This window comes from Lepidochelys olivacea (genome assembly GCF_965140295.1).
Source record: "Lepidochelys olivacea isolate rLepOli2 genome assembly, chromosome: 10".
Taxonomy (NCBI): Eukaryota; Metazoa; Chordata; order Testudines; family Cheloniidae; genus Lepidochelys; species Lepidochelys olivacea.
Window position 1 is genome coordinate 32450700 of NC_140420.1, and position 20436 is coordinate 32471135.

General features: G+C 62.2%; 1 protein-coding gene across 2 annotated transcripts in view; it reads right to left on the minus strand.

The window, feature by feature from the left end:
- RGS11 (regulator of G protein signaling 11) overlaps positions 1-18432 on the minus strand; it is a 31264-nt gene extending 12832 nt beyond the window's left edge. For both annotated transcript variants that reach the window (XM_084641579.1, XM_084641578.1), the window contains exons 1-8: positions 18307-18432; positions 15298-15394; positions 13220-13270; positions 10062-10168; positions 8730-8781; positions 8077-8135; positions 7512-7588; positions 230-311 (exon numbers count right to left, since the gene is read on the minus strand). In XM_084641579.1, the coding sequence (XP_084497705.1) occupies positions 230-311; positions 7512-7588; positions 8077-8135; positions 8730-8781; positions 10062-10168; positions 13220-13270; positions 15298-15394; positions 18307-18354 (573 nt within the window). In that variant the 5' untranslated portion in view covers positions 18355-18432. The remainder of the gene's footprint in view (positions 1-229; positions 312-7511; positions 7589-8076; positions 8136-8729; positions 8782-10061; positions 10169-13219; positions 13271-15297; positions 15395-18306) is intronic.
- Between the last annotated feature and the right edge of the window lie 2004 nt (positions 18433-20436).

The following is a 20436-nucleotide window of genomic DNA, read 5'->3' on the forward strand; positions in this document are numbered from 1 at the left end:
AATGCCTTACCCTGCCCCACCCTGGGGGTCCTGTCCCATCACCTTACCCCGGGGGTCCCATCCCGCTGACGCACCTTGCCCCTCCACAACCGGGGATCCCACCCTGCCAGTGCACCTCACCCCACCTCATGGGTCCTCCTGCCACCCTCAGGGCTCCCCAGCAGCCCCACCAAGGCGTGCACCCTCCTGCTACGAGGGGCCCCAGGGCTCTGGGCCGGCATGGCCTTACCGGGGGCCTGTTGACCAGCCAGTAGGCCTGCTCCTGGCAGTCTATGACGATACGATCCCCCTTCCGTCGCTGCTTGGCTGCCCTGTCAATAGAAGGGTAGCATCAGAGCACGGCGTTGCCAGGGGCAGCCGCTCACACCAACCCCTTAGCCAGCAGGTGTCACGGAGTGTGGGGGAGTCCAGGCCCTGCACCCCTCTTCCAGGGATTCACTGAGACTCTCAGCCAGCCAGTAAAATAGAAGGTTTATTGGACAACAGGAACACAGTCCAAAACAGAGCTTGTGGGTACACCCAGGACCCCTCAGTCAAGTCCTTCTGGGGGAGCAGGGAGCTTAGACCCCAGCCCTGGGGTTCCCTGTGTTCCTCCACCCAGCTCCAAACTGAAACTAACCCCCCCCCCCCCCCCCGCCAGGAGGCTCTCTCCTGCAGCCAGTCTTCACATTCCTGGGCATAGGTGTTACCTCCCCCTCCCTCTCCTGGCTCAGGTTACAGGCTCTCAGGTCTCTCATCCCCTGGGCACATTCCCAGGTCAACACTCCCCCCTCCCTGCTGCGTCACATCGTCACATCTCTCCCCCCTTCGAGACTGAACTGAGCGGGGTCACGCTGACCAGTGACCTGGGGAAGTTCGGGGCCACCTCTCCAGGACAGCGCATCCGCTATCAGGTTGGCACTTCCCTTCACGTGGACCACGTCCATGTCGTAATCCTGCAGGAGCAGGTTCCATCTCAGGAGCTTGGCATTGGCTCCTTTCATCTGGTGCAGCCAGGTCAGGGGAGAGTGGTCGGTGTAGACGGTGAAGTGTCACCCAAAGAGATAGGGCTCTAGTTTCTTGAGGGCCCACACCATGGCCAGGCACTCCTTCTCGATGGCTGCGTAGTGTTGCTCCCGGGGTAGCAACTTCTTGCTCAGGTACACGATGGGGTGTCTCTCCCCCTTTTCATCCTCCTGCATTAACACCACCCCCAGTCCTGTGTCTGAGGCATCGGTGAACACCACAAAGGGCTTGTCAAAGTCTGGGTTTGCCAGAACTGGGCCACTGACCAGAGCCTCCTGCAGCGCCCGGAAAGCCTCCTGGCACTGCTTGGTCCAGACCACCTTATCTGGCTTCCCCTTCTTGCATGGCTCCGTGATGGGGGTGGCTATGGCGCTAAAGTGGGGCACAAATCTTCGGTAGTATCCTGCCATCCCAATAAAGGCTTGGACCTGCTTTTTGGTGTGGGGAGCGGGCCAGTCTCTGATCAACTCCACCTTGGCTGGTTCCGGCTTTAGGCGGCCGCTCCCCACCCGATGGCCCAGGTAAGATACTTCAGCCATCCCCACCTTGCACTTCTCCGCTTTTACAGTCAGCCGAGCCCCCTGGAGTCGGTCCAGCACTTGGCTAACCTGGGACACGTGGTCCTCCCAGGTCTGGCTAAAGACACAGATGTCATCAATATACGCCATGGCAAAACTCTCCATCCCCCTCAGTAGCTGGTCCACTAGGCGCTGGAAGGTGGCCGGTGCTCCCTTGAGGCCGAAAGGCAGGGTCAGGAACTCATAGAGCCCCAGAGGGGTGATAAAGGCCGATTTCAGCCGAGCCTCTGCATCCAGCGGCACTTGCCAGTAGCCCTTTGTAAGGTCCATGGTGGTAAGGTACCGAGCTCCTCCCAGCTTGTCTAGGAGCTCGTCCGGTCTGGGCATGGGGTAGGCATCAGATACAGTGATGGCATTGAGCTTCCTATAGTCCACACAGAACCAGACCGACCCATCCTTTTTGGGGACCAGCACCACCGGCGAGGCCCAAGGGCTGGCAGATGGCTGGATCACCCCCAGAGCCAGCATGTCCCGGATCTCTCTTTCCAGGTCCTGAGCAGTTTTCCCTGTGACTCGGAAGGGGGAGCATCTTATCGGCGGGTGCGACCCTGTCTGCATTAGTCAGATTAGTGCGTCCAGGCTGGTTGGAAAACAGCTGTCGGTACGGATGCAGCACCCCCCTGACCTCAGCTTGCTGGGCAGGGGTTAGCTGATCCGAGAGGGGAATTGTTTCCAGGGGGGAACCAGCTCTGGTCCCAGGGAATAGATCTACTAAAGGGTCATCTCCCTGCTCCTCCCACTGTCCACACACGGCCAACACCACATTCCCCCTGGCATAATATGGCTTCATCATATTCACATGGTACACCCGGCGGTGGTGCGCCCGGTTCGACAGCTCCACCACATAGTTTACCTCATTGAGCTGCTTGACAACCTTGAAAAGGCCCTCCCAGGCGGCCTGTAGTTTGTTCTTTCTCACAGGGATGAGAACCATCACCTGATCCCCGGTGGCGTAGGCACGGGCCCGCGCTGTGCAGTCATACCAGACCTTCTGCTTCTTCTGGGCTCGGGCCAGATTCTCCCTGGCCAGGCCCATGAGTTCAGCCAGTCTCTCTCAGAAGATCAGGACATACTCCACCACTGACTCTCCATCGGGAGTGGCCTTCCCCTCCCATTCGTCTCTCATCAGTTCCAGGGGGCCCCTCACCCTCCTTCCATAGAACAGTTTGAAAGGTGAAAATCCGGTAGACTCCTGGGGCACCTCCCTGTACGTGAACAGCAGGTGAGGTAAGTACTTGTCCCAATCCTGCAGGTGCTGGTTCATAAAGGTTTTCAGCAGCATCTTTAGCGTCCCATTGAACCTCTCCACCAGCCCATTGGACTGGGGGTGATAAGCTGAGGCCCAGTCATGCCTCACCCCACATTTCTCCCACAATCACCGGAGCAGGGCCGACATGAAGTTGGAGCCTTGGTCTGTCAAGACTTCCTTGGGGAACCCCACTCGGCTGAAAATGGTCAGGAGCGCATCTGCCACGGTGTCTGCGTCAATGGAAGTTAAGGGCACTGCCTCGGGGTAGCGGGTGGCAAAATCTACCACCACCAGAATGTATTTCTTCCCCGACCGGGTCATCTTGCTGAGAGGCCCCACGATGTCCATGGCCACCTTCTGGAAAGGCTCCTCTATGATGGGCAAAGGTCTCAAAGCCGCTTTCCCCTTGTCCTGGGCCTTCCCCACCCTCTGACTGGGGTCACAGGATCGGCAATACTGCCGGACAGTGGTAAAGACCCCAGGCCAGTAAAAGTTCTGTAGCAACCTCTGCCGGGTGCGCCAGATTCCCTGGTGCCCTGCGAGGGGGATGTCATGGGCCAGGTACAGGAGCTTGCGGCGATACTTCTGGGGGACCACCAGCTGCCTCCTGATCCCACAGGACTCTACTTCCCTTGTGGGAGCCCATTCTCGGTACAGGAACCCCTTCTCCCACGGGAACCTCTCCTGGCAGCCTCTCCTCATGGTCCGTACCATACTGAGGTCAGCCAGGTCCCTGAGCTTCCGCAAGGAGGGGTCTTTCCTCAACTCGGCCTGGAACTCAGCGGCTGGGGAAGGGATGGGGCCCGGTTCCCCCTCAGTGGCCAGGTCTGAGGCCTCAGCCTCTCTAAGCCATGCCCCTCGGCGCTCCCTCCCCACCAGGGTAGGGTCCTGCGCCTCCAGTGTGATACCCTCCCTGAGGTCAGGGCGCAGTGCCCCTCGCCGGCTCTGGCTACGGCTCACAATCAGGGCGGTCTGGGGCTTGCTTGGCCAGTCCTCTAGGTCTCCCCCCATCAAAACTTCAGTGGGCAAATGGTGGTGTACCCCCACATCCTTGGGGCCCTCCTTGGCCCCCCATTTCAGGTATACCCTTGTCACAGGCACCTTAAATGGGGTCCCGCCCACCCCTGTCAAGGTCAGGTAGGTGTTGGGCACCACCCGATCTGGGGCCACCACCTCGGGCCGGGCCAGTGTCACCTCCGCGCCCGTATCCCAGTATCCATTGACCTTCCTCCCATCCACCTCCAGGGGAACAAGGCACTCTCTCCGGAGGGACAGCCCCGCGCCCACCCTGTAAACCGAGCACCCTGAGTCCAGAGCCTCCAGCCCTCTGGCGGAGCTGGCCTGGGGTACTCTTCCCTCCGGAGCAGGTGGTAAGCTGGCAGCCCCCCTTGCCTGGGTCGTCTGCCCCTCGTCCAGCTGAGTCCCTACCCAGTTAACCCTGGGTAGGTTGGGTCTGCTCAATTTGTCCCTGAGCCCGGGGCACTGGGTCCGTACGTGGCCTCTCTGGCCACAGTGATAGCAGCTCAGGTCATGTTGGTCCCCTCGAGCGGGTTGGAGGGGCCCGACGCCAGGCGTTCCCCTTTGGAGGGGGTTCTCCCTATTTCCCCGCTGGGAGGCCCCCTGGTGACTCTCTCTCTGCATCGTGCCCCTCTGCCTGTTCTTTTGGGACTCCTCCCTGCTACCCGCTGACCGACTGTTCACAAACTCGTCGGCCAGCTGCCCTGCGTGCTGGGGGTTCTCTAGCTTTTTGTCCACCAACCACAGCCTCAGGTCGGAAGGGCACTGTTCATACAGTTGCCCCAGTACAATTAGGTCAAGCAGGTCCTCTTTAGCTTGGGCCTCAGATGTCCACTTGCGGGCATACCCCTGCATCCGGTTGACCAGTTGTAGGTAGGTGACCTCAGGCGTTTTACGCTGACTCCGGAACCTTCTCCGGTACATCTCGGGGGTCAGCCCAAACTCACTGAGCAGGGGCCTGTTTGAACAGTTCGTAGTCCCCTGCCTCCGGCCCTGTCATTCGGCTGTACACCTCCACGGCTTTGGGGTCCAGTAAGGGGGTGAGGAACTGGAGCCTGTCTGCAGGGTCAACCCTGTGCAGCTCACAGGCATTCTCAAAGGCCGTCAGGAAGCTATCTATGTCCTCCCCCTCCTTCCGCTGGGCCAGGAAGCACTTATCAAAGTTCCTTGCAGTCTTGGGTCCCCCCGCACTCACCACTCACCGCAGCTGGGGCCCCACTGCTCCTCAGCCTGGCCAGCTCCCGTTCATGCTGTCTTTGTTTCTCCTTCTCCTGACGTTCCCTCTCCTTCTCCTCATGTTGACGTTGTTTCTCCTCATGTTGACGTTGTTTTTCATGATCCTCCAGCTCCCTCATTTTCATCTCCCTCTCCCATTCCAGCCGCCTCCGCTCCAGGGATGGGGAGCTTCGCCGGGAGGATCCCCTGCTGGCTGCCATGGTCAGGGTGCCCTCGGTATTCGCTGGGCTTCCCCCAACCCCTCCCCCAGGCATAGGTAGGAAGGGTCTCGGGATGTCCTGGGCAGCAGTCTGACCCCTCCCAGCCTGGTCAGGCCCCAGGGCCCACGCTGCGTCCGCCGGGCGGCTTCCCTCAGGGGCAGGGATCGGGTCATCCAAGCAATCCCTCTCCTCCAACTGGGCAATCAGCTGTTCCTTGGTGGACCTCCAGATGCGCAGCCCCCTCTGCCTGCACAGCTCCACCAGGTCACTCTTAAGGCGTTTAGCGTACATCTCCCTGCTGGCCACTCGCAGGCCGGGCAGCTTTCTTCGGTTTCCAGGAAAAGCCCCTCGTGTGCCAGTCCTTCTTGAGGTCACCACCTCTTTGCCAGGGTCGAGCTGCAGACTCCTCCGCCCCTGGGACTGCTCGCTGCGATCCCCCGGGGGACCCTGTTACTGCAAAAGTCCTTCTCTCTGGTCACACACTCCCAGGGGTTAACCACCCCCTGAAACCGTCTCTCTCTGAATCTTCAGCACGCCCGGTCCCCGTCAATCCCCCTTCGTTTTACTGTTCCCCAGTCACTTACTGCAGGAAGCGCCATTCACGGGGTGCAGGACATCCCACCACTGCCACCAGTTGTCACGGAGTGTGGGGGAGTCCAGGCCCTGCACCCCTCTTCCAGGGATTCACTGAGACTCTCAGCCAGTCAGTAAAACTGAAGGTTTATTGGACAACAGGAACACAGTCCAAAACAGAGCTTGTGGGTACACCCAGGACCCCTCAGTCAAGTCCTTCTGGGGGAGCAGGGAGCTTAGACCCCAGCCCTGGGGTTCCCTGTGTTCCTCCACCCAGCTCCAAACTGAAACTAACCCCCCCCCCCCCCCCCAGCAGGCTCTCTCCTGCAGCCTGTCTTCACATTCCTGGGCAGAGGTGTTACCTCCCCCTCCCCTTCCTGGCTCAGGTTACAGGCTTGCAGGTCTCCCATCCCCAGGGCACATTCCCAGGTCAACACTCCCCCCTCCCTGCTGCGTCACATCGTCACAGCAGGGCAGACGGCTTCTGGCACCTCCAGGGGAGGGGGGGGAGGAGAATCATGCCAGGCCTTGGCCTTCCCCCATGTGGGGCAATGGAAGCTCCAGGCCCTGCCTTGCCCAGAGGGGTGCCCGCACTCATGTCCAGTGCTTGAACGCACCCGCCTGGCTCCATAATAGTCCTGCCAAGACTGGCAGCTCCCTCGGTCTTCCTCCCAAACGCCATGCTCAGGCAGAGCCGCCCTGGGCTCCAGTGCTTGGACACCCCAGTCCCTGCTTCGCTCAGCCAAGCTGTGGTTGTGGTTGGGTTGGGCACTGACCTGGGCGACAAGCCCCTACAGCTGGCCCTGCCCCCAGGCACCAGGGCAGAAACACTGCAGCCTCTGAGCAGCCACTCCCAGCACCTGCCCCAGGAGGTGGCGGGAGGGAGCTGGCCAGGCCGTGAGCAGCCGCTAGCTGGGCCCGAGGCCCTTCCAGTCTGTCGGGCCGTCCCTGCGGTGGTCACTCGCCAGTGCCCGGCTGGAAGGATTTCCCGCCCCACTGTGCTGGGTTCATTCTCAGCACTCAGCAACGGCTTAGTGTCCAGGCCCCACGGGCTCCCTGGTGGAAGTGGCCCGGGGAAGCTGGGGGCGAGGGCAGCTGGGAAGGGTGGGAGGAGGTTTGTAAGGGTGGATCAGCAGGGAAACTGTTAACAATGCAACCACTGGAATTCAGATCATCTGTGCTTCACAGACACAGCTCACCCTGGCCAGATTCCTTTGGGTCTGCGCCCTGCTCAGCCATTCACGCTAGGGCAAAGCGGGTGTGAGATGATCCACTCAGAGGGTAGGCGGGCACTGCTGCTAATGACTGCCCAAGGTACTGGGTGACTGGCCTATGGGCTCAGACTGCCAGTGGGCACAGGCACACAGCTTGGCATTAGTGCTCATGGTTCTGTTTGGACCTGGGGAGCCCATGATTTTGGGAGGCCACGCGGGGATGGGCCTGGGTGCCAGTGAGTGCCGAGCCCCCAACACATACAGCACCCGCTGCTGGTCACTTTGCAGCGTGACTCTGCAGCAGAGGTCATCAAATTGCCACAGCCCTGGGCATACTGATGCCAGCTGAGCCAACATGGGTGGGCAAAGCACTACTTGGGCCTGGGCTCCCCCCAGCCATGCTGCAGTGCTGGGGTTCGGACCACTGGATGGGACTCACCGGAGCTGCTCCCGCGCCTGCATCACCACAAAATCCCAGGTGTGATTGATCCTCTTGTGCAGCAGGTTGTAGTTATCCTAAAGCGAGTGTAAAAGGCCGTCAGTTGGGCTGGCCCTTCCCCCACAGGGCTCCCCAGACGGACCCATGCCAAGCAGGGGTGTGGGGCCCCCAAACCCAAATTCAAAGGGCTCTCCAGCGCTGCCTCTGCCTGCAGCCTCCTAAGCTCACCAGGACTCCCAATCCATTGACTCCCCTCATCTGCTCCCTGACCATCCACAGCCCCCTGCTGTCCCATCCTGGGCTCCCACCACAGCTCCACCCATGCCCCTTAATCCCAATCCCCCATATTTCAGACATGTGCTTGTGTTAAGGAGAGACTCAGAAGTGGCTCACGTGAGACAAATGTCCACTAGGGGCTAAGCTCAAACTCACTGCACTTGTGACCTAAAGCGGGTTCGGATTTGCTGACATCTCTCCTGGGCGGACGCTCAGTTCCCTGCCCCCCCTCCCCCCCATCCCTGTGCCCCACAGGGCTGTGATGGACTGCAATGGGCAGAGCTCATACCTTCTCGTGGTCTATCAGGTCACCCTGCTTGCGGATGTTCTTCTTTGCCAGGTAGATTGCTGCAGTGAGGAAGAAGGGCTGTGTCAGGGTGGGGAGCCCTTGAGGAGGGGGAGCCCATGGCCACAGAGCTGGGTGGCCCTGGCAGCCTGGGCCTGGCACTGCCTCAGCTTTGATCTCTCAGGAGGAGTCATGCTAATGGGCGCCCATTCCCCTTTGCCCATGCCCCCCCAGGGGAGACCCTTTCCCCTCTGTACTAGGAGGATGGCATCAGGCAGGGTCAGGGGCTTGCCCATGCCCTCAGGGCCAAGATCAGAAGGCAGGACACCAGGCCTCCAGCCCTGGGCTCTGGCTACGTTTCCCCCAGATGGGACTCTGGGGAACAGGAGTCAAACACAGCATGTCCCAATGGAGGGGGGGGCACCGGCTTGGGGAACTACAAGGCCCACGGACACCACGCTGGGACGGGGCCTTCCCTGCTCACATTGCAGCTGGCAGCCTGCACCCCAGAGCCGTGTTTCCTGCAGATAGGGGGTGAGCAGGGAGGGCAAGGGGCACAGGGCAACCCTGGCTGCTGCCAGAACCTGGCCATGGAGACAGGCCTGATGAGCCAGGCAGCCTGTACGCTGCGTGGGGCAGGGAGAGACGACACCCACCATAATCCAGTTCTGTGGCCGGCCACTTGGAGCTTGTCCAGAAATAAGGAGTCTGTGGACAGACAGAGACAGACACTGAGCGGGAGCTGCGAGGGTGGGTTGCTGGCCCTGGCCCCACTGGGGAAGGATCTGTGCCAGGACTCACTGGGCTGGGGATGGGTCTGGTAATGAGCCAGATCAACACCGCCAACAACCAGGCTCCTGGGGAAACTGCGGGAAAGCTCCAGGCCAGAGATGTGGGAGCAGATGCCCTCAGGACAGCCCTTCTCCACGGGCTGGGCTTCTCTGGTCACAGCTACAGGACACAACCCAGCCAGCTGGGCAGCACCTGGTGAGCCCCAGTCGTGCAGCCCCTCTGCTCACAGGCAGAGCACAGCAGACTTCCCTGCACGCCCGCCAGCCTGCCTCTGGGGACGGGTCCCGCTGTGCTCAGAAACAGTGCATCCTGGGAGATTTCAGAAGGTGCCTGCTCACATTCACTGGGGCTCCCTGCCACAGGGGTCTCTGCCAGGATGTGAGACTCTCCCTCCACAGCTGCTCCTGCAGCGCCCCCAGCCCTGGGCATCTGCAGGGGCACAATGGAGCAGTGCAGGGGGCTCCCAGGGGTGCTGCCTGTCCAGTGCCCACGAGGCTGGAACAGCCCTAAAGCTGGGGTCTCACTCCCATGGTCCCCGCATCGATGGGAGTTAGTGCCACTCGCAGGCCCCAGGTCGGGCTCTGTCAAACCACATGACAAGGGCTCTGCAGCCACTTCCCACTGAGCACGGTGCTGTCACACATCATGCTCCTCAGGCTGGTCCTCTCCAAAGGGCACTCACCTGGGCTGGGCCCCTTTAAACTCCCTGTCCCCAACCCTGCAGGGAGTGCGCCCTCCTGGGTGCTGGGGTGTGACAGCCCTCACTGGCCAGCAAGAGGCTGCTGCTGCTGGGCCGGGCTCGGGCGGTGCTTCCCGGGGTGAGAACAGAGCCTAGGCGGCAGGTGGCATGTCCCACATGAGGGGGGCAGGGAGCCCGCTCCCAGGTGGCTCCCTCACCCTGTACATAGCCCTGTCCAGCTAGGATTGACCCGCTAGTGTGATAAAGGAGAAGGGCCAGGCAGGCTGGGTGGGCCCTGGATTCAGTCATAGAGCAGAGTGCCCGTGCTACGGCCTAGGCTCCGGGCAGGACCCTCTAGGTGGGTAACATTAGCCTGATGCCATGCCCTGCAGGGACGGTGCAACGGGCACATACTGGCTGCCAGCCCCAGTCTCTGCAGGGCCTGCCCTTGGCACAGCTCAGTATGTTGGGGGCATAAAGAAACCTGGAGCGAGCGCTTCACTGGGAACAGGCCTACCTGGAACCTGTAGGGGGAGTCGTCGGCCCGGAGCACCAGGCTGCGGGGGTCCTTTAAGGGGTAGATGTAGCCATGCTTCACAAGGAGGTTGCCGAGATGCAGGGACTCTGCAGGAGAGAGCGTAACTGGGGGCTAGGAGAGGAGGGGGCAGCTCCCTTCTGCCCCGCGCTGGGCCTTCGCCTCCCACCTGCACCAGAGCCTCTTCCATCCCCACGCGGTGCCTCAGTTTCCCTGAAATCCTTCAGGTGTGTAGCGAAACCCGCGCATGCTGCTGGCTCAAGTGCAGCCCACTTACCTAATGAGCTGGGTGGGCTGCCCATGGAGCCATGCCCCCAGCCTGGCTGGAGAGCCAGAGAGCCCCTGTCACCAGGGATCAGCAGTATCTAGCCAGCATTGCTCTGCAGGGCTCCTCACAGCCATTGCAGGGAAGAGCCCCGCACCTCCTCCCTGACCTCTTGGCTGTTGAGACGATCAGGGCTGAGCGCGGGAGAGAGGATGGAAGGATGGTGCCCTGAACATGCCAGTCTGCACGCCGGTTCCCAGGGGCCCAGAAGAGCAGATGTGACCTGCCTGCACCAGGGCTGCTGCCATCCCGAGGAGCCCAGCCTGGCGCAGAGCCCACAGCACAACCCAGCAAGAGCCCATCACGATTCAGCCCCAGCACAGCCCCACCTGCTAGCTATGAGGCTGCGCCCAAGGTGGGGACAGAGCTTCTGGTCCCTTTCATCAGCCAGCAGAGCACGTCCCAAAGACAGCTTGGCCTCCAGGCCCCATGGCCCTGCTCCACCCAGAGCTGTGCAACAGGGGGTGGGGTGAAGCGGGGGAGACGGGCAGAGCCCAGCACGGGGTCAGGACAAGAGGGAAGGGCAAGAATGGGGCAAAGACACAAAGATGAAAGCAGCAGGTTCCAAGCAGAGAAATAAAGGAGGGTCCCTGCTTTCCCAGAGCAAGAGAACGCAGCCCCTCCCCATGGCGTTCACACCAGCCACGCCAGCAAACCCAGGGGAGAGGGGTGTTCTCTGCCCAGGAACGCCTGGTCCAAGTGCTCCCTGCCCATGGTGAGTGCCAGCTGCACCAGGCTCTCCCGCAGGCATGGCAGGGGCCACCCAGCTAAGTGTGGCCAGGGCAAGGACTTGCAGGTAGCGGGGTGCAGAGCTTTCACAGCAGCCGGGGCCATTCGGGGGGCAGTGGTGGTGACTGTCCCCAGCTGGGTCCCGGTGCTGGGAGCCCAAAATGCTTGCAGGGCAGCCCAGATGGGGACTCTGCAGCAGCTGGCTCTCCCCTGCCCAAGCTGCGCCCAGACCACAGCCCAGGCTGTGCATGGTCCCCCACTCAGCTCTCTGCGTTTCACTGCACCTGGTCCAGCCCCAAAGCAGGGCAGCTGGGAGCTCTGACCCCGCCTGGCTGGGCAGCTGCCTGGTGGTGCAGCCATGAGGAGCTGCTGGGTCGGTGAACCCTGCCTGCTAACATGGGGAGTGCCCGGCTCCCCGAGAGCCAGACCAGCCCAGAACCACCTCCTGCTGGCTGTGCTGCTCTGGCAGATGTGGGGAGGCTGGAGTACAGGGAGGCAGGGGCTGGGAACGCAGAACAGGAGTTCCCTTGGGGGGCAGGGCTGGTTATAGGAGAGAGCAGGGCCCTAGGAACGCTGTGGGGTCAGATAAAGCCTGCCAGGGAGCTGGCCGGAAACTGTCAGCGCTGGTGGCTCGCAGCTGGGGGCCAAGGTGCTGAGTGGCCCATTCCCATTAGCTCCTAACCCTGTCCCAGGGACAGCGCACGCCTGGTTGGGGACAAAGGGGGCATCCCTCTGGGTGCCAGAACCCCAGCACTGTCTACCCTCGCTCCCTCCGTCTGGGCCCAGAGCACAGCTCACCATCGTGTGGGCTCGCCCCCTGCGCCATGGGGAAGGAGGGAACATAAACCCGGCTGGCTGCTCCCATCCCACTGAGCAGGCAAAGCCAAGCAGCACACAGAGGTTAGGGGACATCAAACCCCACTGGGCCTGCTATGCCCCCGCCCCCCTGGTAAGCCAGTGGGCAGTAGGCCCTGGCTATGTCTGCTGGGCTAGAGGCCAGGCAGTCTGAGGTGTTTAAATCACTTTGGCCAGATCCTTTCTTTGCTGGACGATCTCTCCCCGCCACTGCAGCCATGGGACTGCAGATCGGGATTCGTAGCACCCACTCCCTCCTCAGAGCTGGGGCCAGCCCCAGGCCCGATTGGCAGCCCCCAGCCACGGCTCTCTTGGAGGGGAGCTGACTGCCAGGCCAGGGAAACACTGAGGGGGAGACGCTGCCCATGGCGGCAGTAACATGGGGCCCACACACCATGCTGGCGGGGACGGTTCTGTGCCCTCAGCACCAGGCTGGAAACAGAGATTCATATCCCAGTTGGGGGTGGGGGGAGCATATCTTGGCCTGGACATGCCTGCCTCACTGCTGCACTGCACAAGGCAGGCAGCCACCATACCCCACCCCTGAAGTGGCTGCAGTTTAAGTCCACTGAGTGTTACTGGGCATCTCTCTCTCTCGCTCCACTTTTAGGTCAATGTGCCCGCAGCTAAGCGGTCCCAGATGGGTATCAGGGAGGATGGGCACCAGGGAGACGGTCCAGCAGACAGGCTGGGCCAGGCTGGCCATGGGAGCCATGTCGCCCCACAGCACCCTGACTTTGGTGGCTCATTCTTGGCCTTCACGCTGGTTGAACTGTACCTCTGCACCCGCTGCATTGCAGCCCCTTCCCTGCGCTCTGGGGCTCAGACCCGGTGGCAGCAGCCGGGAGAGCTGCCTACCTCACAGGCTCCGGGAGAGGCCTGGCTGGGCCAGCCCTGGGGCAGGCTAATGCAGACCTAGCGAGGCTCTTTCCCGTGCCTGCTGTGCCCCTGGCAGCACACCAGGCTCTATGGGGAGAAGAGGGGGGTGGCTTGGGCAAGCATCCTGTTGAGGCAGCCTGGCGATACAGGGGCCAGATCGGGGCCTGGCATTGCCTTGGCCCAGTAGGGGAGTTGGCAGAGCTCACGTCTACAAGTTCTGCAAAGGAAGTGAATGGGTCTCATCTGCCCCCCGCCCCCTGCAGGGATACAGTCTCTGAATACCTGTCCTGTAGGGGTGGGGGGCCTGACACCAATGGCACAGTGCCTGTCGGGGGGCGGGACGGACACTCACCCTCCTCGGAGATGGCGTACTTCTGGATGAGCCACTCCACGATGTCGTTACCTGGGGGACAGGAGTGCCCGGCATTAGGGGGCGAGCTGTCTCAGACAGGAGACCAGGCCGGCTGGCGGCGCTGCCCTGGGCCAGCACAGCTGGGCGGGGACTGGTGCTGGCACAGCCGGGCACTGTCACCCATGAGGTAAGGGGTGCCCCGTCCTCGGGGGGGGGGTGCCAAACTGCAAGCACAGGGGACAGCGAGTCAGAAGTGAGGGGCGTTGACACAATCCCCACACCTGTGTATAAAGGTGACAAAGGCGTGGGGCAGGGGCAAGCCCAGGGGGTGAGGCGGGGGTGGGGCAGGGGCAGAGATGCGGAAGTGGGGAGGGGATCAGGGCTGGGAGGGGTGGCAAGGGGGTAGGGTAAGGGGACAGCCAGGGGAGTGATGCAAGGGTGGGGAGGCAGGTCAAGGGGGTGACATGGGGGCCGGGGAGGGTCATAGCTGCGGGGCTGACACATGGGTGGGATGGGACAGGGGAGTAACACAGGGGTGAGAGGATGTCAGGACCAGGGGGACAGTGGTGATGCAGGGATGGGGCAGTCAGGGCCAGGGGGGAGGGGTGATGCAGGGCTGACGGGAGGTCAGGGCCAAGGGAGGGACGGGGAGCGAGGAAGGGGGTTGTGACCAGGGGGTGATGTGGGGGTGGGGCAGTCAGGGTCAGATAGGAGTGGGGAAGGGCTGCTGGCCTCCTTGTCCCTGCCTGTGCTGGACCCCACCCAGCCCCAGCCACTCTTTTCTGTGCCTGCCAGGCCAGCAGCAGTGAGCACACCAGGGCCCAGCCCGGCCAGAGCCAGCTCCCCACTCAGCCCCATGCACCACTGCCCACACGGAGCTGCCTGGGAGCCTCCAACCCCCAGCCTCCCCCAGAGCTGCTCCTTGGAGCCTGTGCTCTCAGGTCCAGGGTGCAGCTCAGTGGGCTGGGAGCAGCCACACACTGTGCACACCCCCACCGTGCACGCAGTGTGCGCTCACAGTGATCACCGCACACTGTGCACACCCCCACCGTGCACGCAGTGTGCGCTCACAGTGATCTCCGCACACTGTGCACACTCCCACCGTGCACGCAGTGTGCGCTCACAGTGATCACCGCACACTGTGCACACCACCGTGCACGCAGTGTGCGCTCACAGTGATCACCGCACACTGTGCACACCCCCACCGTGCACACTGTGTGAGCTCACAGTGATCACCCCACACTGTGCACACCCCCACCGTGCACGCAGTGTGAGCTCACAGTGATCACCGCACACTGTGCACACCCCCACCGTGCACGCAGTGTGCGCTCGCAGTGATCACCGCACACTGTGCACACCCCCACCGTGCACGCAGTGTGCGCTCACAGTGATCACCACACACACAGTCCGTGCACACCGACCCAGGCACCAGTGTGCGCTTAGAGTGATCACCACACACAAAGTGTGTGCCCCCCCACCATGCACGCAGAGTGTGCCCATAGTGATCACCACACAGTGCACGCCATGCATGGAGTGAACACTCACAGCGATCATCGCATACACGGTGCACGCATCCCCTCCATGCACACAGTGCGTGCTCCCACACACACACCATATACATGGTGTACACACCCATGGCTAGCCCCCAGTGCCTGAACACACACTGCGCACTTACAGTGCCATGCGCATGCCATAGTGCTTTCACACTCCACACACATCACCCATGCCTCACACAGTGTGCAATCACATCACCCCCCCCACTCCAAACACACTCAGAGCCCTTGCCCAGAGGATGGCAGTGGGGGGAGCTGCAGTGCAAGGCACACTCATTACCCTAGCACTCCCACACACTCACAGCTGCTCTGTGCTCTCATATCCAGGGCACAGTGAGCAATGGCAGGGTCTCCCCGCTGAGTCACCAGTGCCCGGGGCTGACTGGCTCAGGCCGGGCTGGGCGGGGACAGAGTGGAGGGGATGGCACGGCAGGAGAGGGGATAGCAAGGCAGATGACTGACAGCCCCGGGGGCACGAGAGCTGCGTGCAGGGAGGGGGCAGGCCAGAAGTCTGGCAGCACTCACCGGTCATGGCGTGTGGGATCACTGTTATCAGCAGGCGCTGGTTTCTCATCTTGATGCCCATGTCGGGATCCTGCATGCTTACGATCACATGCTCCATCTGGGGGAGAGAGCAGCTGAGATGCTAGCTTGGGGACAGCAGCCCTCCTCCTCCCCCCACCCGCTCAGCATGGGATCGGCCAGCAAACTGCAAGAGTTCCAGCCCCTCTGCCCACGGGCAGGACGGCCCCACACAGCAGAGACAAGAGGGGAATGTGGGGCCCTGTGGGCAGCACAATTCAGATCGGACAAATACCGGGGGATGCACAACAGAGGGAATAACCCAAGCTGCTCCCAGTGACCTGCAGACCCGGGCCGTGCATCGGGAAATAATCTTGGGCGTCACTGCGGGCAACTCTATGGAGAAAAAAAACAAACCAGGGGCACAGGGCGGGGAAGGATGCAGGGAGCATTGTAACATCTGTACATAAATCAGTGATTCGGCCTTGTTCGGACACGGTGTGCAGCACTGGTCCCACAGCTCAACACAGGATATGGCAGAGCTCCAGGGGTGCAGAGAAGGGCGATGAAAAGGATCAGAGGCTGGAGAAAGTGAGGAGCAATTGAAACGACTGGGATTGTTCCCTTGGAGAGGGGATGGGTAAGAGTCTGTTATCGTGTCCTCTATCAGATACTGACTGCTCTAGAGATGGTAGATTGGGAGTGTCTCTTCTCCTGGTCGCGTAATACAAGGGAAATTCAATGTCACTGAAAGGGAACAAATCCAACTGTGATCAAAGAAAACGTTCCTCATACAACACAGCCTGTGGAATTCACTGCCACAAGATGCTATTGAGGCCAAGAGCTCTGTAGGATTCCAACAGGGACTGGGTGTTTCTCTGGGTAACAGGACCCTCCAGGGTTATAACAAGACAGACTAAAATAACTGAGCACTTTGGCAGAGCTACAAGCCCTCCTGCTTCTGGGCAGGCACCACTCGCTGATGGGGTCACTCAGGAGGAGACTTTCCCAGGGGCGGGCTAGCCCAGAATTTCCTTCCACGAGTCAGGCAAAAAGCTTCCAGTGGCGCCAAGCGAATACAAACTGGCCGACCTCAGGTAGGCACAGACTGTGACCCTGGGACCCTTGGCAGATGGCACCAGGGGAACATAGGGGTTTACAGGGATCCCAGGGGTTGATATATGTAAAACAGGTCACCACAGGGTGGCATGGAAGGTCTCTACCAAGAACCCACTGACCATCTAAAGCAGGAATTGCTGTAACCCCCTGGGAAAATATTTCAGGCTGTGAAAACCCCACTCCATACCATGCCACTCTTACTTCTGCACTGCTGCTGAAGGGCGAGAGCTCAGAGGGCGAGAGCGTGCCTGTCGTGAACCTGCCGAGGGCCAGTGGGTACTGTATCGGCTGGGAGGGGATGGCGTGTGTTCTCCGTGGCTGGTGGAGTCAGGGAGCTGAGCCCCGGCTTGCAAAGACAAGACTTCTTCATGCTCAGGGCAGGTGACAGCGAGGTGCCTCACAGCTCTGGGCACCCCCAAGAAGCATCACACAGATGAGCTCAGAGCTTGTGCAGACACTGCCCAAACCCCAGGGATCGCAGACCTCGGGCAGGCAGCGACCAGCCCTCAGGCTGTGCTGTGCGGACACTGCCCGACTCCGAGGGACCCCGTCGGCCAGTGCTGTGCCGACACTGACCTTCGGCCAAGCCCCATGCAGGATTTGTGTTTTCAGCATCAATCCAGCTCCCATTGGATTCCCAGCTGCCACCAGCACGGGCTGGGGGAGTGTGGGGGGTTGCACTTTCCGAGTGTCCCTGCTCCACTGTGATGGAGTCAGCAAAAATAACAATCTCCCTCCCTGGAAATAATTCCTGCCCTGCTTTGAGGGGGACAAAATAAACACACAACCCGTGCTACAGAGTACATGGGGACAGGCAGCCCTACCCCAGCCCATGGGAACAGAGGAGCAGATGGGATGCAATCTGATTTTGAACAAACCCTCATAAGGCAATGCAGGGCCCTGGGCACAGTCCTGGGGTGCCCCCCCGGACCATGCTGTGGCCCCATTCTCCCTTGTGATGGCAGCCGAGGTCAGACCTAAGATGAATAGGCAGGTCCCAGCTCTTAGAGCTGTTATTTCAGGCTCTCTGCAGACTCAGACAGGCAGCACTTGCCTCATCTTTTCAAGCTTTTCTTGCATCCAGGAGGGCTGAAGATCTCATTTTTTGCTTAGAGCTGGTGGGATCCCAAAGCTCCAGCCTGGGCTATAGTGCCTGGGCCTCAATCCCGGCTTTTTGCCAGCTTTGGGTCCTGGAGCTGTTTTTTTGAGCCTGCCACTGTGTTCCCAGAACCTCAGCATTTTTTAGAGACCTAGCAATGGCTCCTGGCTGCCATGAGAACTTGGGAGAGGGGGCCCAATTGCAAGGCCTCCTCCAACAGGGAGGGGGAGCAAAACACAGGCAGGGTGCTGGGCACTGCCCTGGCATCCCAAGGAGAAAGGGGGGGCCGAACAGAGGCAGTGCTGGGTGCTGCCCTGGCATCCCAGGGGGCTGGGGAGGAGCCTGGGGAGCAGGACAGAGACAGGACGCTGCCCTGGCATCCCGGGGGGGGGGGACGGGGGACAGAACAGAGGCAGGGCGCTGGGCGCTGCCCTGGCATCCCGGGGGGGGGGCAGAACAGAGGCAGGGCGCTGGGCGCTGCCCTGGCATCCCGGGGGGGGGCAGAACAGAGGCAGGGCGCTGGACGCTGCCCTGGCATCCCGGGGGGGGAGGAGCCTGGGGGGCAGGACAGAGGCAGGGCAGTGCTAGCCCGGGGGGACCGACCCGGTGTGCGGGACACTGAGCCCCACTGCCCAGGCGGCCGTGGGGGCAGGACGGTTCCCGGGTACCCGGCCCCGCCCGGCTGTCTGCAGACTCGGGCACACGCCACCCCCCGCTGCAGTTCGGGGGCCGGGCCTGGGCACCGCGGGGCTGCCCGGCTGCAGAGGGGGCGGGGCGGGCCCGGCTCCGCTCACCTTGGCCAGGCCGGGCATCTGCAGGCGGCGCCGGGCGGCGATGGTCATGGCCGGGCGGGCTCCGGGGCGGCTCTGCCGGCAGCGGCCTCGGGCCTCTCTGCTGCCCCCGCCGGCCGCCAGCCCGCCCGGAGCCCGCCGCGCGTAACCCCTTCGGCCCCGCCCCGCCCCCTCGAGACCCCAGCCCCCTCGCCCCCCCCCCGCACCTCCCTCCCCCTCGAGCCTCTCCCCTTCCTAGTGCCCCCCCCGGGACCCCTGCCTCCTTGTCCGCCCCCACACCCTCCTCCCCCTCGAGCCTCTCCCCTTCCTAGTGCCCCCCCGCCCCCTGCATCTCCCGCCTGTCCCCTTCCTAGTGCCCCCCGCGCCTCTCCCCTTCCTAGTGCCCCCCCGCCCCCTGCATCTCCCGCCTGTCCCCTTCCTAGTGCCCCCCGCACCTCCCTCCCCCTCGAGCCTCTCCCCTTCCTAGTGCCCCCCCGCCCCCTGCATCTCCCGCCTGTCCCCTTCCTAGTGCCCCCCGCACCTCCCTCCCCCTCGAGCCTCTCCCCTTCCTAGTACCCCCCAGGCCCCCAGACCCTGCCTTGCCCCCCTGACCTCCTGCGCCCCCCATCCCCTTCCTAGTGGCCCCCTGGGACCCCAGCCCCTACTCTGCCCCCCAACCTCCTGCATCTGCCGCCTGTCCCCTTCCTAGTGCTCCCCCCCGGAACCCCAACCCCCTTGTCCCCCCCACACCCTCCTCCCCCTCGAGCCTCTCCCCTTCCTAGTACCCCCCGGGCCCCCAGACCCTGCCTTGCCCTGCCCCCCTGCCCTCCTGCACCCCCCCATCCCCTTCCTAGTGGCCCCCTGGGACCCCAGCCCCTACTCTGCCCCCCAACCTCCTGTATCTCCCACCTGTCCCCTTCCTAGTGCCCCCCCAGGTCCCCAGCCCCTCGCATCTCCGCCCCGCCCCACCGCCGGCATCGACCGGCCCCGCCTCACTGCCCCTGCGCACCTCCCCTTCCTACTGTCCCCCTGACCTCCTCCCCTGCCCCCAAGCCCCCACACTCCTCGCTCCCCCAAGCTCCTGCACCCCTCCCCTTCCTACTGTCCTGCCTCTGTGCCCCCTCCTACTGCAGCCCTGGACACGCCAGCTCTGCCCCTACACCCCTCCCTACTACAGCCCTGCATTGCCTCCCTCTCCCACTCTGCCAGTACCCCTCAATCCTGACCTGCAGCCCTCTGCTCTCCCAGCCTGGCTCTCCCTCACACACCACCCTATCCAGAGTATTTCTTTACTCTCTGTGTGACCTAGTCTGGCCTGCCCAGGGTTAGTTCCTTGCAGGGAGTGAAATAAGCTGCCTGGAAGGGGCACAATCCAACCCTGCTGTGGGGGGCACCCAGACAGGGCTGGTGGGGCAAGGAGGATGCAGCCAGCAAAGCAGCTGTGGGAGCTGGTTCCCAGGCACTCTGCACTGGTGCACATGCACCCCCACAGCCATCTACCCCAGATGGTGCCATCTCTGGGCAAAGGGCCCAGGCAGGGAGTTAGGCAATCCCCTCTCCATGCATGGGGGTCTTGCTGGGCCAGGCCCTGCAGTTCCACGAGGGTTGCTGGTCTACCCCCAGGAGCCCCTGCTCTGAGCTAAGGGAGCCTATCTCCACTGGGACCCCAGAGCCTAGCCATTGCCCCAGAGATGCAGAGTGTGGGCCGCCAGCCCTGCTCCCAACAGGCTGCTACACACCCCTGCACAGCTTGCCCCATGTCCCAGCTGGCAGTGCAGTGCAGGGGCTCTGACCCACACCCCGTGGAAGAGCCCTATGGCTGCAGTAGCTTCTCTCAGCGAGGGAGGGATGGTCCTGAGTCCCACCTTGCCTGGCACTGGTACCTGGCTCTGGGCATTGGCTGGGCAGTCTGGCAAGCCAGCTTCAAAAGCAGCTGATCAATCAGCTCCTCAGCTGCAGCAGGCGAGGCACTCACCAGATGTTGGCAGGCAGCTGGGCTTTTCTGATAATCAGTACTCAGGTTAAACAACTTTTTCCTAGAGATAATTGGCAGGAAGAAAAGCATCCATCCCAGCCTTATTCTTGCTTCACGACTGCTGGAGTGGTGCTTGCTGGCTGCTCTGGGCTGCCCATGGCACACCAGGACTGCACCCA